The 17,885-nt window shown below is 44.6% G+C and overlaps 1 protein-coding gene across 2 annotated transcripts in view; it reads right to left on the minus strand.

The window, feature by feature from the left end:
- ZNF407 (zinc finger protein 407) overlaps positions 1-17,885 on the minus strand; it is a 427,510-nt gene that overhangs the window by 241,424 nt on the left and 168,201 nt on the right. For both annotated transcript variants that reach the window (XM_066352233.1, XM_066352234.1), the window contains exon 4: positions 14,094-14,168. In XM_066352233.1, coding sequence (XP_066208330.1) covers positions 14,094-14,168 — 75 coding nt within the window. The remainder of the gene's footprint in view (positions 1-14,093; positions 14,169-17,885) is intronic.

Here is a 17,885-nt window from a genome sequence, read left to right on the forward strand (position 1 = left end):
TTTTAATTGTTACGATTTCGAACAGCAAGATGATCTAGGGCAGGTCTCTCTGACGCTGTTTTCACATCTAAAACATTCCAAGGTTCTCTTTAAAATCCAGTTTTCTATTCATCTTCAGTAAGTAAGCTACCTAGTGTTAGGGCAAGTTAAATATAGTAAGCTGCTGACATTTGCAAGGCACATGAACTGAGAACTTTAGAAAGCCCTATAGAGCATGCTTCTCCCCTCCAAGGTGGTCAAGTACTGAAAAATAATAATACTGACCCCTTTAGAATTCTAGTGATTCTATAAATATAGTCAAAAATAATTCATAAAGCTATGAACTCTTCCAAAAAGGAAGAAAATTAACACTGTATTCTATTTCAGAACCTCATTACTGTAACTAACATCAACCTCGGCCTCCACGACCCACATGCAGTGAGGCTACGCCTGTGTGAGCACACGTGTGAGGTCACCCCACACACGGGACAGCAGAAGACACCAGCCAGCACAACCCAGCACGTCCTCCCAGCATGCGAGTGGCCTCGGCATCACTGCCACTGAAAAGGCAGGTGAAATGGCGGTAGGAGCTGGAAAGCCACAACACCGAAGCAGGGCACAGTCATCTAAAACGGGCACGAGAAGAGAGGGCTTTTGGGCTGGAAGCCACGCCCTTCGCCCTCAGACTAAAGGCCCCCATCTCTCAGGACAGAAAAGAACTCATCCACGTGCTCCCTGGACAAGGACACGGCTGGAGCAACGTCGGTCCCCCATTGCCTAGAACCCAGTGGGAGAGTTTCCCGGGGACTTGCCTATCTGTGAAGACATCTTCCCCACCTGTACAGAAACATGTGCTAGCTTCATGACCCATCTCCCTTAAGAGATTTCTTCCCTCCGAAGAAATGTTTCTCTCTAACATGGGCTGCTGAGGGTCCCTCCATGGTCAACTTCACATTATGCCAAGGAAAACTCCTTCCTAAAATTTCCAAAACAAACTTTTCTGAAAATTAAAGTGAGTCAAAAGGCCATGTGAGCTAACAATTTACCACTGTGGTTTCAGATGACTTTTTTTTTTTTTTTTACAGAGACAGAGAGAGAGTCAGAGAGAGGGATAGATAGGGACAGACAGACAGGAACAGAGAGAGATGAGAAGCATCAATCATTAGTTTTTCATTGCAACACCTTAGTTGTTCACTAACTGCTTTTTCATATGTGCCTTGACCGTGGGGCTACAGCAGACCAAGTAACCCCTTGCTCAAGCCAGGGGCCTTGGCTCCAAGCTGGTGAGCTTTGCTCAAACCAGATGAGCCCGCGCTCAAGCTGGCGACCTCGGGGTCTCGAATCTGAGTCCTCCGCATCCCAGTCCGACGCCCTATCCACTGCGCCACCACCTGGTCAGGCTCAGGTGACTTTTTGAAGATGAATGATTTTCTAACAGTGACATTTCTGTGGGGGTCAGGGGTGTCCCATACATGGAGAACCACCTCTTCAACACGCTGTGCAGGGCAGTGTTCTCCGTCACGGAGCAGGGTCCCTGCCGTTCCAGCCGCATGCCGAAACCAACGGGTTAAACACCCCTTTCCCTTGTTTCACTTTGAGCTTATGATGCGGGTCATTAAACACAGGGAATCATGGCCTTAGTCCACACACCTCCAGGCACAAATGGGTAAAAAAGTCACCTCTGGTCAGCATTGGTCCAGCTGAGACCCTACCTGATATTATTTATCCATTCAGTAATATAATGAACATCTGTGAAGTTATCACCAGACATGCAAAGCTGAACATTACATTCCAGATTTTATACATAATTGGTCCCAACTTTTGTATTTCCAGCTAATAATGGTTCCATTCTTTTACTTTTTTTTTTTTTTTTTTTTTGTATTTTTCTGAAGCTGGAAATGGGGAGAGACAGTCAGACTCCCGCATGCGCCCGACCGGGATCCACCCAGCACGCCCACCAGGGGGCGACACTCTGCCCACCAGGGGGTGATGCTCTGCCCCTCTGGGGTGTCGCTCTGCCGCGACCAGAGCCACTCTAGCGCCTGGGGCAGAGGCCAAGGAGCCATCCCCAGCGCCCGGGCCATCTTTGCTCCAGTGGAGCCTTGGCTGCGGGAGGGGAAGAGAGAGACAGAGAGGAAGGAGAGGGTGAGGGGTGGAGAAGCAAATGGGTGCTTCTCCTATGTGCCCTGGCCGGGAATCGAACCCGGGTCCCCCGCACACCAGGCCGATGCTCTACCGCTGAGCCAACCGGCCAGGGCCTACTTTTTATTTTTTAAATTCTCTATTTTCATCAACTCCGACAGCTGAGTCTGTTTGTTTAAACTGTTTGATATTAATCACTTCTTCAGAAGCATGAGATACCTTCACAAGCTGAGCCCAGTAAGGAAAGCTGTGCTGACATGTGGAGGCTGGGTGCTGTCATCAGCCCAGTAAGTTCAGAGCCCAACTCAGTGGCCTCTGAGCTGCCCGATTCAAACCAGGATTTCCAGAGACACTGAACGACCTCTCATTCCTCAGGCATCCACAGTATGAGTGTTATACTGCACGGGCAACGGCTGACTGTGCAAGGAAGAGAACTCGATGTGGTAGAAGGCTCGCTGTGGCCTGAGGAAGAACAGCTTCTCTGAGAGGCAGGGAAGGTGCCCACCTGGACACAGTCTTTGGGCCCTCCCAGATTCAGACAGAACGCTTAAACTTTTACTGGTTCTGTTCTGTGCAACATTTTTTTCCTTCTGTTTAATCAAAAGAGAAAACTAAAAAATTCACTGTCACCTTGAAATATGTTCATATAGTGCTATTCCTATGAATACTAATCACATAAATATTAGGCTGATTTTCTTAAAATTTTTCTTCATCTTCAAAATCTGATTGGCATAGAAACAATATATGTTTTCAAAAAGGCATCAACTGTAAAGGACCTGAAATCCAACAATAAGTCTGCCACTTTCTAGTTGCCAAAAATACATGGATATCCATATTACACAATTATAAATCTGAGAGGAGAAAAAGACAGTCTGAACACCACAATGTGCCGTGAGAATGAATGAGGGAATTACTGTTTTATAATTAACTTCAGAGAAAAATGGGGTCTAATTTAAATAAAAATGTTCGTACACATATGGCCTAGTAAATCTGCTGTTTCCCATAATTCTTTGCTCTACCAGATTAGCATGAGAAAGGGAAACAGATATGATACAGACCTTGGCATCTGAAAGTGTTCATGTTTCTATAAAGAGAAGCACATTTACAATACCAAATGCAGCATGTATGTATATAGTATAATTCTCTGTATGTATGTGTAGAACTATGAACACATGTCCTATTCACCATGACCTTCAGCAGTGAGGTCAGGTGTCCTCAGTGACGCAGGCGAGAGGTGTGACTGTCACACTGACACAGAAAAGAGCACATCTGAGGTTCACTCAACTAAGAAGCAGGACGTACACAGTGACATAAAACGGGGCTAATCTGAAATGCCTTACTCATAATGGGACCATAAATCATATATTAGACTAGCTAAGAGAAGCCCATCTTCAAAAAAATTCCAATGCAGATTTCAGTATCTTAAATCTATAAATATTCACCAAGTGTCCATCACTCTCTGCAAAACTAAGACAGAGAAGGGAAGCCACCAACCTCTCCCCCAAGAAGGACAACAGAACCGAATGAGCTGCTGTCCATACGGGTTCTGCTGGTAAGAAGTGGCTGTTCAGGCTGGAGATCCAGGAAAGGGTTCCCACAGTGAGACAGCATCCATCCTTGGAAGAAAGTACACTCCGACCCGGCCCAGAGGACCAGGGGCCCTGGCTCTCAGAGGGACACTGAGTGGAAATACTAAGAAAGATGCTGAGAAAGCGTTGCACTTCACTTTGACCCGATTTCTAACTACACTAACCACACAATGCTATGTCCAGGAAATCATTATCACAAAACAAGAAAGAACTGGATGACATTAAAATTCAATGGAAATGGTTATTTTCCTGCAAAGCAGATCTCTATTTTAAGATCATACACTAGAAACAGTTTTAAATAGAATCAGGTTGACTCATATGAAATCACCAATATTTGACAGTTTTTAACCCAAGTGTTGAGTTCATCTGATCCACAGATAAAATCATAGCACCCTAGAAGGTTCTAAGATCTTACCAAATATCAATTGGTGTCATGATTCTTTAGAAGGGAATGAAGAATTAGCTGACAGGTAAGACAGTTCTTTTGTCTTAAGATCAATATAAGACCCACAAGTCTCCAGAGAACATCACTGCCTGCCTGCTTTCTCCTGTGGGCCTGGCAGGTCCTACATGTGGGAGCAGGACCATATTGTGGCCCTTTGTTTTAAGTTCATAGTTTATTATACAAGTGATCGTAGGACAAAAAATAATGGGGGAGGGGGAATATCTTAAAGAACAACCTATGAAATCCTGACTTTTTCTTTTCAGAGCTCTGGAGCATAATGAAATGTAAACATCTCCTTCTCTTCAGTTAAAATGGATGATCAAGTTGCTTTGATCCAACTTGACAAAAATTATTTCAGAAAGTTTTTGTTTCCTGAAAATTCTTGAGGAAAAAATTTAATCTTGGACTTTCAGAAGCCAGTACCAAGACATCACGAATATAAAGAACCTCTCACAAGAAGTCAGTGCATATAATGAACTGTATAAAGTCGGTAATTAACCATAATTGAAGGCTGCAGTGAACATACAGGCTTTTGTTCTCTTTAATTCTGGCGCTGACTGGGAATTCAAGACAAAAGCTTACGGTGTGTTTTAGTCAGCATCCAGATGTATAAGCCCCCGTGTTCTAAAACTGATTTAAGTAAAATAAAAGAATAGACAAAACTATTCTCGGGGCTTGCCAGGGGAGGTACCCACATGCCGAACAGTTACCACATCCGATCCGTCATCTCTGCGGTCACTTATTTATTGACCTTTTAAACATTGAAGAGAGAGGACAATCCTATAGCTAAGATCTGCTTGAATTACTAATGGGAACAAAAAGCAATCTCCTAAAAAATAGACTTCTCACAACCAACAACAATGTATGATTTTATTCAAGAGCAATAGGAACATACATACTAGGAAAAGAACAGTTCACTACCGTCACAAGACTCAATTTTATCTATTTCTACATAGGAATGAAAGCGAAGGCAATAGGAGATGTCACTTTAATAAAGATCATCTGCACTGAAGCATAGATAGCTGTTCTAATAACTCACTGTACGGGTACCAGAGAACAGAATGCTAATGTTCGCTGCATCCTTACGGTCTTCTGGGCTTCTCTGTCAGGAGACGGACATGGTGGGTGGTGGGCTACAGGAATTTCTACATCTACTCAATGGGAATGTAATAAAAAACAAGATCAATTACAGACAGGATAGACAAGATTGGGACTCATAGAAGATGTCAGGACGCCAGACTGAGACTTGAAATAAAAACAGAAAACAATTTGATAACCAGGAGAGATGGCACACAGCAGTTAACCGCAGTAGACATAGTGTTGTCCACTGCTGACCAGTAAACTGATGAATAAATGAGAGGTCTTTATTGGGCTACCCCGGGATACCCCTTGAGGAAGATTAATTGTTCCCTGTCCTAAAATTTCCTCCTGCGTCATTGTGGAGCTCTTCTCTTTACATATTATGGGTAATTGTATAACAACCAATATCTTCTAAAGAACAAGAATCATATAATATTTGTGTTTATTTAAATACCGAATGGAATACACAGAGAGGAATGCTCAATAACATGTTGGCTTAAAATTAAGTAAATCTTAGGAACAGTAGAAAACAATCTTAGACTTCTGTAACATATATACACTAGTAACACTTAAAACCTCCGTACTACTAACATGAGGACTCCCCGTTAAAGCAGTAAATATGGTCTTGTGTCAATACATAGGTGACACACTCAGGGCAGTGGTCGCTTCTGAGGGCACAGGCTGGTGTGAAGGGAGCACAGTGGCCCCGTGTTGCAGGGACACACTAGCCAGCCTGCTTAGCAGGCACTCTTCGAATAACATGATCATGACAAAAGGAAAGCACCACTGAAGCAATAAGAAGAAATGTACTACATTTCCATACAGTGGCACAAGGAAATTTTTTAAAAAGTCTCATAACAGGGCCAATGCTGCTCGACCTAGTTCCCCAAAACCAAGTGTCTGTGGACATGTATACTCCCAGACAAATTCTGACCCTACTTGACAAAAATCCCCACTGCAAAACTTCCCTTGAATTATGGGAGGTTCTTATATATAGCAATCATATAAAATGGGAATTTCCCAGAAAGGGAGAAAAGATGGACACAGAAAGAACAGCAGGAAATAAACCCCATTCTATGAAGCTATCCACAATGTTCTAACATTTAAGACCAAAATGACAGGTTGTTGGGAAGGCACAATGTTTCCTGGAATGAAGACCACAGAGAATGGCCCTCTGACTCTCACAGGATGACAGGACATGTGCAGACCCTGAGCATCACCTTCACAATAAATACAGGGGTGCTGTAAGGTGACTTCTTAAGTCTAAGACATCATGTAAACTCAGTACAAAACCAGTCAAGCCAACATCAATGGAGGAAAAGCCAGGCCCTGCCGTGCAGTCAAGAGAGCAGCCCTCTCATGACAGGTCTGGCAAAAGGTAAATTGAACATGCACTAACAGCTGCATGGGGGAAGGTCTGTATGGCTCCTGCAAGCTTGGTCACCAGACGGAGACCCAGAACCCAGGAGTCCACGCACGGCCACCACTAATCCCAGTAGCTGAGGAAGCCAACGCACTGGTGGGCATCCCCTCAGAGATGAGCTGTGACAATGACCTAAGTCCAAATACCTCCCCAAAACAGTGAGCTGAAACTTCACAAACAAACCACGAGCTGAGGTCCCAACATTCTACATCACTGACACTTCTTTTTGTTAATGTTCACTGGGAAAATCTATAACGTAAGAGGAAGAAAACTTCTGTCATACAGCATACAGTTGCTGTATGACATCTAAATTATCCATTCAATTTAGAATTACTTCTCACATGCTGACAAGATAACTTCGGTAGAAAATGTATACTTATCTCTTATGTGCCTTAATAAATTGTCAGTTTAAGTCAGGGAAATAGAAAAGGGAATCTCAGAATAAGAATGTCGGTCAGCTGAGCTGCTGTGACTCCCATCTCTCCACACAGGGTTACTGAGCAGGACTGACTGATCTTTCAATCCCACTTTGTCCCAATAAACCCATGTCCCATAGTCACAGTGTGCTGTTTTTAGACTGGACACTGACTACAGACGGAGAAAAGGGAGAACACAGAAGGAAGGTTGTCCTTAACCCATGCAATAGCAACATTAAGTCATTAAAAGACAACAAGCTGGCCCTGGCCGGTTGGCTCAGTGGTAGAGCATCGGCCTGGTGTGCAGGAATCCTGGGTTCGATTCCCAGCCAGGGCACACAGGAGAAGCACCCATCTGCTTCTCCACCCCTCCCCCTCTCCTTCCTCTCTGTCTCTCTCTTCCCCTCCCGCAGCCAGGGCTCCATTGGAGCAAAGATGGTCCGGGCGCTAAGGATGGCTCTGTGGCCTCTGCCTCAGGCGCTAGAATGGCTCTGGATGCGACAGAGCGATGCCCCAGAGGGGCAGAGCATCGCCCCCTGGTGGGCATGCCGGGTGGATCCTGGATGGGCGCATGCGGGAGTCTGTCTGACTGCCTTCCCGTTTCCAGCTTCAGAAAAATACAAAAAAGAAAAAAAAGAAAAATAAATAAATAAATAAATAAATAAAAAAGACAACAAGCTCCTGCTCCTTAAAGTAGGTAACCTCGATGAAAAGAACCGGTAAGTTTGTTTTCCACTGCGGCTCAACAGAGTTATTGCTTCTGTAAATACTTTTTAAAGCAGAGAATATTCTAGAACTACCCTAAATTTGACCCTCATGGAAGAAAAACAAGATGGCCTCCCATCAGAGTAAGGGAGGAGGTGACAAAGGAAGACCAACAACCAGTGGGTTATGGAGAACACAAGACGGGAGCCAGGAGACAGGAAGTGACTGACAAAGAACACCCTGCAAGACAAGAATCACATATCCCAGTGTACACGCCATGAGAGTCAGCTTCCCATTTCAAAGGTAAAATAGAAAACGGTTATTTACCTCACAGAAATTCACACAAAATAAACCAGAAAAATACTATTGATCCTTCAGCAACAGAAAACAAATGCTTGTAACAACTCAGCCAAAGGCAAATTCTTTCTTTAAAATGGACAGTCAAGTGACAATAACAGGAGCTAATGTCATACTAAGAGTACAATCTTTTCCAAATTCCAAGTTTTTAGACAATGTATTATTCTATCATTTAAAAGGAGCCTAAGTTTCTGATCCACACTGAGTATCGCGAGCAAAGCTTCAATACCAACTGTGTGTGTAGGTGTCTATATGCTTTCCCCCAAAATGACAGGTATTGGATTTTTATGTTTAAGAAGAAGAGTAAACCTTACATCTAAAGTCCAAAACAGGAAATGATGGTAATACTTCCACAGCATTTTACAAATAAATACAAAGCTGTGAGAAAAGAGAGAAAGGAGACCGACTCCCACGATGTCCTGTCGCCTATGAATGGTGACAAGTCAGAACCTGTGTCAGAGCTGCCATGTTCCCGCCCCACAGTCAGACTAGGGGACAGGGTCCTGGGCAGGGAAGACTGTACTTCTGGGTAAGACTGAAGGTACTGTGCAGGAAAGGTGACCGGCCACAAATCCCAGGTGTCTGATAAAAGGGGAGAAGCCAGCACAAACGTCAGGGCTCGGTCTTCTGAAGGAGATCTGGGCCCATCCCCCTGAGCCCGTCCCCCCCACCCCCACCCAGGGGCCAGAACACACCCAACAGCTGCGTTGACAATAAGACACATAACCGTCATAGACTCCTCCAAGGACAAAATACTAAAGTTCTGATCTGTACCTTCATTAACCACTGAAAGAAGAAAAGTGCACTTCCTTTGATTGTGAAGTCACTTGACTCTTGCATCATCTTAAAATCCTATCCTGAGAGGCTGCCAACGTGGGCACTGCCAACACGGCGCTTCCTGACAGTGTCCAGACACCACAGGGGCAATGCTTCAGGTCAGAGATTCTGGGGGTCCTTCCCCTGCTCCCCTGCTCCTGGGGCAATGCGTCAGGTCAGGGATCCCGGGGGTCCTTCCCCTTCTCCCCTGCTCCTGGGGCAATGCTTCAGGTCAGGGATCCTGGGGGTCCTTCCCCTGCTCCCCTGCTCCCGGGGCAATGCTTCAGATCAGGGATCCCGGGGGTCCTTCCCCTGCTCCCCTGCTCCTGGGGCAATGCTTCAGGTCAGGGACTCCGGGGGTCCTTCCCCTGCTCCCCTGCTCCTGGGGCAATGCTTCAGGTCAGGGACTCCTGGGGTCCTTCCCCTTCTCCCCTGCTCCTGGGGCAATGCTTCAGGTCAGGGATCCCGGGGGTCCTTCCCCTGCTCCCCTGCTCCCCTGCTTCTGGGGCAATGCTTCAGGTCAGAGATTCCGGGGGTCCTTCCCCTGCTCCTGGGGCAATGCTTCAGGTCAGGGATCCCGGGGGTCCTTCCCCTGCTCCCCTGCTCCTGGGGCAATGCTTCAGGTCAGAGATTCCGGGGGTCCTTCCCCTGCTCCCCTGCTCCTGGGGCAATGCTTCAGGTCAGAGTATCCGGGGGTCCTTCCCCTGCTCCTGGGGCAATGCTTCAGGTCAGAGATCCCGGGGGTCCTTCCCCTGCTCCCCTGCTCCTGGGGCAATGCTTCAGATCAGGGATTTCGGGGGTCCTTCCCCTGCTCCCCTGCTCCTGGGGCAATGCTTCAGATCAGGGATTTCGGGGGTCCTTCCCCTTCTCCCCTGCTCCTGGGGCAATGCTTCAGGTCAGAGATTCCGGGGGTCCTTCCCCTGCTCCCCTGCTCCTGGGGCAATGCTTCAGGTCAGAGATTCCGGGGGTCCTTCCCCTTCTCCCTGCTCCTGGGGCAATGCTTCAGGTCAGGGATCCCAGGGGTCCTTCCCCTGCTCCCCTGCTCCTGGGGCAATGCTTCAGGTCAGAGATTCCGGGGGTCCTTCCCCTGCTCCCCTGCTCCTGGGGCAATGCTTCAGGTCAGAGATTCCGGGGGTCCTTCCCCTGCTCCCTGCTCCTGGGGCAATGTTTCAGGTCAGGGATCCCGGGGGTCCTTCCCCTGCTCCCCTGCTCCTGGGGCAATGCGTCAGGTCAGAGATTCCGGGGGTCCTTCCCCTGCTCCTGGGGCAATGCTTCAGGTCAGGGATCCCGGGGCTCCTTCCCCTGCTCCCCTGCTCCTGGGGCAATGCTTCAGGTCAGGGATCCTGGGGGTCCTTCCCCTGCTCCCCTGCTCCTGGGGCAATGCTTCAGGTCAGGGATCCCGGGGGTCCTTCCCCTGCTCCCCTGCTCCCCTGCTCCTGGGGCAATGCGTCAGGTCAGGGATCCCGGGGGTCCTTCCCCTTCTCCCCTGCTCCTGGGGCAATGCGTCAGGTCAGGGATTTCGGGGGTCCTTCCCCTGCTCCCCTGCTCCTGGGGCAATGCTTCAGGTCAGAGATTCCGGGGGTCCTTCCCCTTCTCCCCTGCTCCTGGGGCAATGCGTCAGGTCAGGGATTTCGGGGGTCCTTCCCCTGCTCCTGGGGCAATGCTTCAGGTCAGGGATCCCGGGGGTCCTTCCCCTGCTCCTGTCCACACATCACTGCAAGCCGGCTGACACCCACACACTGAACTACAAACACATCGCTCTCTGCTGCAACACACACCTGGCCTGAACACAGATACACTTACTACGGCAGCTTCAACTGTGATCCTTGTGGAGAAGCTCGTTTTCCAGGTTACTATTAATGAACTTCAAGTCATAATACTTGGGCTAACTGTAGTACAAAGAGAATTATTTAAAATAGGGACTGCTTTAGAGTAAACTTGCAAAGTAATTGAAGTTTATTATTTTAAAATGTGGATTGAATGTGGCTCTATATAGTAATTTATATTAATAGTACAGATTTCAAAAGTATAGCAAGGTACTACACCTTGAAATAAGTTCATGCAAATGAAGGAACATAAAAGTGTGTTACTACACAAGCCATCACTTTGAAGTGTTCATGGAGTCAAAAAAGTATATTTGAAATTATTTAGTTTTTTGTTGCTAAGCACAGTCATGCTGATAAAATTTACTGGCTCATCAAATGATAATGTAAGTATATGAATTGATTTGTAATAAATTATCATTTTTGCATATATCAGTCAAAGCACAAGGCCTAAATACTCGCAAGCAAAATGCATTATTAATTTAATTGTCACGGCCTATTTAGCTAACTGCTATTACTATTGCTATGATACGCAATGCGTAAAGAGAGAGAATCAAATTCAAAACATAAAAATAAACTGATTATACTGTCCTGGAGAAATTAAAATATAGCAAGCTTTCAAAATTTTAGCCAAGGCGTTAATGTTTTAAATAGGTAAGAAAAAAGTGTTTAACTTAATTTGAGAACAGTTACGGCCAGAGTGAGGGCTCTAAATGCTGATAAAGTTTCTTTGTCTCCTAAAGTCATTCAAAGGCATCCGTTCCCTCTGGAAGGCGCACAGGGAGGCCAGCCAGAGGAAGGGGCCGCCGGCCTTGACCACAGCAGGTGTGCTGCTTACACCTCAGTCTCCCGCAGCCGCGGACATCCACTGGAAGATGACCCCGCACTGCGGCCAGGCCTTCCGGCCCCGCGCTTCCATGCAGGACAGGGGCCGTGCCATAGACAGGTGTCACAAATGAGAAGGGTCCTGAACCACAGAGCTTCTAAGGGGAAAAGCAATTCAATCACTCAATCCAAAACGTTCAGTTCAGATAAACGCAGCAACTTGGAAGGGAACAGCCCCGCAGAGAGGGCGTTCTTTCCCTTTTGACAGGCATTGCCTGGCGTTAGAAGAAAAATCTTGCCGGTGATGCTAAAAAAGTTCACCCCATCTCAAGGGAGAAGAGACCAGCTATCTTTCTCTTGCCCCTTTTACTTTATTTTTTTATAAGTACTTTATTCAATTTTTTTCTGAGGGAGAGAGAGAGAGAGAGGAAAGGAGGGAGAGAAAGAGAGAAAGAGAGAGAGAGAAGGGGGAGGAGCAGGAAGCATCAACTCCCATATGTGCCTTGACCAGGCAAGCCCAGGGTTTCAAACCGGCGACCTCAGTGTTCCAGGTTGATGCTTTATCCCACTGCGCCACCACAGGTCAGGCATCTCTTGCCCCTTTTAGACTCCCTTTTTTAGGGACCGAAACAGTGAAGGCCAGTGAGTGAGTGCACTCCTGAATGCACAGGAAATGGTAAATGGAAAATCCAGACGGAAGTCTCCGGGATTTCCAAAGGCCCATCATACTGAATATAAGGTTCTAGGATTTTTAAGGTGCCTGGAGGGTGAATACGGATGAGATGATAAATGATACATTTGAGTTCAAAATGTATACTAGTTATATGGTGGGGAAATATTTTCTTTTTACTAAGTATCTGATCTAAACTATTGTCATTTGAATTTATTTGTAAAGTAAAACACTCTCATTACCTGTACATAAAGGTTCCACATGGAAGAGCACTGAAACTGGAGTGAAAAATAACATTTCTAACATTTATTATGAGATATTGAATAAAAAATTGTATATTCCTGAATCACAGCCTTTAAGACTGATACAGCTAGAATAAATAATACATGGCTATTAAGGTCATAGAATAAGTAATTGAGATAATGCATGTGCAAAGGATGAGAATCTAGTAATTAAAAGTTTTGTTCCCACTTTCTTAAATATTTATGAAACATAACTTTGAAGTTATAAAAGCATAACAGGTCGCAAATTATACTTTAAATAATATAGAATTCTTTAAATTTCAAAAATAATGCTTTCAGGTATATTCAGCACATACATTTTGGCTCAAATTAAATATAATGTTACATAGAAAAGTATAAGAAACCAAAGGTAAAAAGCAGACGTATGTGACATCTCAATGTTCTGACACAGCAGTCATGCCCAAACTGAAATGCTGGCCTCCAACAGAAAGGTCAAATTAAATTCCTCGAAAGCATAGAAAATACTGAAAAGAGTATATTAAAATTTTTTAAAAGGCAATTATGCATTTCAAGTATGTCCGAAGAGGCCCCATGCTAGAGAGGAACAGAACAAATTGGATGATTATTGACATTTATTTATTTTTTTTATTTATTTTAGAGAGGAGAGGGAGAGACAGAGAGAGAGAAGAGGGGGGAGGAGCTGGAAGCATCAACTCCCATATGTGCCTTGACCAGGCAAGCCCAGGGTTTCGAATCGGCGACCTCAGCATTTCCAGGTCGACGCTTTATCTACTGCGCCACCACAGGTCAGGCCTGATTATTGACATTTAAGACATTATTAAAAGCCAACAAGTTTCCAGGAGTGTCTAGGGTTTCCAATACTTTCCCAGAGGGTCTGGGGAAAGTTGAACGTGTGTATCTTTGAAGGAAGGTCTGCACTAAGTCTGAGTGAGCTATGGGTTTTGAAGATTTAAAAATGTCAGAGGCAGCCATGTCCACCTGGTAGCTGACGTCACTATATCTCAGTAACTCTATGAGTAACTCTATGTGACAAAGCTAATTATGATACCAGAGCAAGAAAAAGAAAACCTGGCAGCTGACGACATAATAACTGTAGTGTTATTTTCCATGACATTGCAACTAGAATACTATTTGGGGGATGACAAAGATGTAGTTCTTTCTTAATATCGGCAATGTTTAATACAACAGTGAGAAGTCAAAAATGTTATTTTAAAACCTCAAAATAAAAATACAGGGGAGAAATCGCCACAGTTTAGTTTTACATATTTACCATAGCTCATTCAAATGTATCTGCAAAGGTCAGTCCACTCTGATGTAACTCTTCTACTGTCTCAAGGTTGTTTTACAAATGCACAAACTCAGATTCCCTCAAATCCTTTCACATCTTAATATGACAGTAACTTTTTGTAGGAGAATGGCATACAACATGGTAGCCAACGACAGAGGACCACAAAGGCAAATCACGTGAGCTGACTTCATAAAAATCCTAGAAGCCACATCATGAAACAAATCCTGAAATGAAAATAGATGGTTACATATTTTAAAAGGAGTGAAAATTACCTTTCCTTTGGGGTACCGACTCCATGTTTGCCTAGTAGATGAGTGTTTAAGTGCTTCTTCATTACAAAAGCAACCCTAAAAAAAAAGAAAAAAAAAGAAACACTAATTATAGAACTAAAACTTGAATTTTATTCTCTGCTAGAATTATGTACAAAAAAGTATTTAAAAATAGGTGTGTCTGTACAGATGTCACACAAAATGCACAGTGTGGTGGCACCCTTGCTAAACAGGAAGCTTGCATGCAGACTAAATATACTGCAATACTTGGAAACCAGAAGAAATAACTGTATCTAAACTGCATGGTTCATTTTCTTAGCCGAGGACACTGGTGTGACTGAAACAATGATTTTGGTTCCTTAGTTGTCGTCTTCACTGTCAGTCAGGAGGAAAGAGAAAGCAATATCTCAGTGTAATAACACTCACTGCCCCCTGGTTGATCCCACACTTCCATCACCAGATGATTTCAGAAAATGTCATTTTATTAAATATTTAAGGGACTATAAAAGACAAAATGAATAGCCTTCGTGAAGTTTCCTTAAATACACGGTAATAATTCGAAGAGAGGTTTCTAACAATGATATGAATGTTTATTGAATCAGCAGCGCAGGCAAAAAAAAAAAAAAAAGTACTGACGTGCCAGGAAGGTATCAATAGCTAAAACACAAAGTACTACCTGCCAGGCTGTCTCGTTCTCCACACAGAGCAGCTCACTTGTGTCAAGTTTATTGACATAAATGTGAAACGGACAGGAATCCGCCGCCAGCCTATGCAGCACCATTCTGCTACTGAATACGGTACAACATCGATTTAATTACATTGTGTGATTGTTTAAAACCATTTAGATCCCCTTCAGAAGCATCAGACTCAAGCGGCTCTCTTCAGAAGCAAAAAAAAAAAAAAAATTTACTATTGTAACTTTTGGTGTAAAAGGGCTTGCAAACATTTTTGTTAATTATGCATTACAGCTGTCCTTCATAAAGTTAATTACTAATAGCTGAAAGGCAACAGAATCTATTTGCATATGTACATGAAAGGCATGACATATGCAAAAATATGATTTTAATTAGCATTCTATGATATGAAGGACCACAAATCAAATTGGCACGCTATAAGATTCTTCTAACATTAAACACTGAATTCATCTGGACATGTTTGCACAAACGGGCTTCATAAGACAGGAAAGTGCTGCAGCCTTCTCGAAAAGACATGTGTCAAAAGCCAAGACTGAAACAATTTCTAAAACTGTGACTGCTTCTCTTCTTTTCATGTATGGTCAATTTGGGTTATTTTCATAGAATATTACAAAACCTCAGTTTTGAGGCTAAAATAATACATAGTACTTGTATTTGTTAAATGACTATGACTTCATTATTCAAATAATTAATTTCTATACATTGAAAATATTCACTCCTTTTCATCTGATATGCAAGTACTATGGACAATGCACACTTTACAACTATAAATAGCTGATCACGCCTCACTCATTAAAATGAAAAATTATTACATATGAAGAATCAGACTGTGATGATATTAAAGGCTTAGCAAAAATAACAGTACAAAATAGTCTTTATTTGCTTCTGCTTAATTTGGACAAAATAAATAACACTTTTCATCTCCTTAAAAAAAGACTACAGCAATAACAATAGTCCATTTAAGTCCTAACTTCCCTTCTGTCCTCTATTTTCCTATAATTAAAAATACATAAAGCTAACAGCAAGGAACAAAGGTTGGGCACCCAGAGTTCCAAAGCGCAGCTTATTGACACAAGCAAGTATAATTTAGGAGACCAGAACTTAGAAACTGCAATGCAGCTGTTAAAAGTTACTTAGTAATTGAAATGTTTAAGTGTGAAGAATTAAAACAGAAATATGACAGGCCCAGGAAACAAACACAGAGTGCTTGAGGAGGGAAAGCTGTCTAATATAACATTATCTGCTGGATAGCTACACTAAATATTTGGAGGAATAACAATTTTATTCCCCCAAATTTTTATTATTATGGAAACAAATTTATAATTTTAAAACACACTCAAGTTATATAATCAAATGTAAACTATTGATTCATCCAAAACCTAATTTAAAGAAAGTATAAATTCTTTACATTGGGTCTACCTAAAACATGAACACTGTAAAAGTCTCAATTTCCTCTCAGTAAGAAGATGCAAGCCCAGCCTGAGTGAGTAAAATGCAGTCTCCACCCTGTGCAGACCTAACACACGTACAACAGGCAGCACTGTGACCACTGTGGAGCCCGCTACCCCAGCCATCCTCCTCGTAATGCACAGTCATTGTTCTTACAGAATTTATAATCCAGATAGCACGAGAAACAAGACAAAGGCAACCCCAGGTGTGAGCAGCTCGGAGTGGACCATCCCTGCTCCTACTTGCACCCCGCCCTCACGGGCTCACTGAGTGCGCCCCAGGGCAGGTTCCACGCAGCCACGGACAATAAGGTCACGTGGCGCCCTCGCGGACATTCCGGTCCGGTCCACAGTCTGCAGCTTCTCCACAGGAGGGAGTAGCTCTGGGCCGGCCATGCCCCTGCTCGCCTGGCCTCGCATGGGCACCGGGATCCCTGTTTCAGAGTGCCCGCACTCTCCTGCAAGCGTTCTCAGCAGCTGCAGGGTGAAAACCAACCACAGTCCCTGCCTCAGAAAACATGAAACCTAGTGAGCGAAACAGAAAAGAACAGAAAGGGAAATAGGGAGCATCTTAAATAGTGGTGAGTGGTAGATCTGCAGTGTCCGCCCAGGGTCACAGTTTCGCATGTGGGTGGCTCAGGGCTGTGACTTGGGAGAAAGAGGGCGAGAGGCCGGGCATGGGCAGGAGCAGGCAGCCTTGACCACAGACAGCCCAGAGACTGTGCTGGGAGCCTGTGCTGTCCGTCCTTATATGCAAAATGCAGGGTGGCTGGGGCAGAGGGCTCAGAGGGTGACAGCCTCCGGCCACGACAGAGGGCCTGTCATCATGGACAAGCTTCAGGACCTAGGACAGGCACGTGGGACGCACAGTTCGCTCAGTCCCCTGAGAAAGGGAGAGGAAGACCGAGAGGGGCAGCGGGGGAGACAGAAAAGGGGGTGGGCTAACCGCCTTCTGCAAGGACCCCAGCACAGTGGCTGAGACCAAGGGCTAGCAGGAGAAGAGACCTGCTCAAACTCTGGATAAACACTTGTGGTTGGAGCCAACCAAGTTTCCACAGGGAGTGGACAGGGAGTCAAAGAAATCATCCAAGTGTCTGGCCTGGAACACCGAGCTCTTTTGAAGGAGAACGCCAGTTTGGGGCACGCTCAGTGAGAAAGTCCACTGACATCCAAGATGTCTCACAGGAGGCCCGCCGACTGGCCGTGAGTTTCAGGGCAAAACCCAGGCGAGAAATACCTTCTCTGAGGCTATCCATCTGGCAAGTGCCTGACAATCTGAGGGAACACCTTGAAATAATAAAAAACAGTGTTTCTTAAATATGATTGATTCCCAAGTATCTATAATTGCCTGAAATAGCATCACTTAAAACTGTTCTGGGTGTCAAAGGGCAGCATGGTAATAGCATTTAGATCCCAGCCACGGAGTTCTACTTTTCAGTACAAAAGGTTCATATTTTATCTCCTAATTTTAAAATAATTTTTTTCTACAGGATATCAATACAATAAAAACCTCTCCCTTCAGTGCCCTTAGGTTTTCTACCGGGGGATTATTTCAACTTGAGAATCGCACAAGATTACCTGACTGACCTATGAGGGTAAATAAAATGGAGAGAAAGACATGAACAGAACAGAATGGGGGCCTAGAGCCACGA

This window comes from Saccopteryx leptura, chromosome 11, assembly GCF_036850995.1.
Source record: "Saccopteryx leptura isolate mSacLep1 chromosome 11, mSacLep1_pri_phased_curated, whole genome shotgun sequence".
Taxonomy (NCBI): Eukaryota; Metazoa; Chordata; class Mammalia; order Chiroptera; family Emballonuridae; genus Saccopteryx; species Saccopteryx leptura.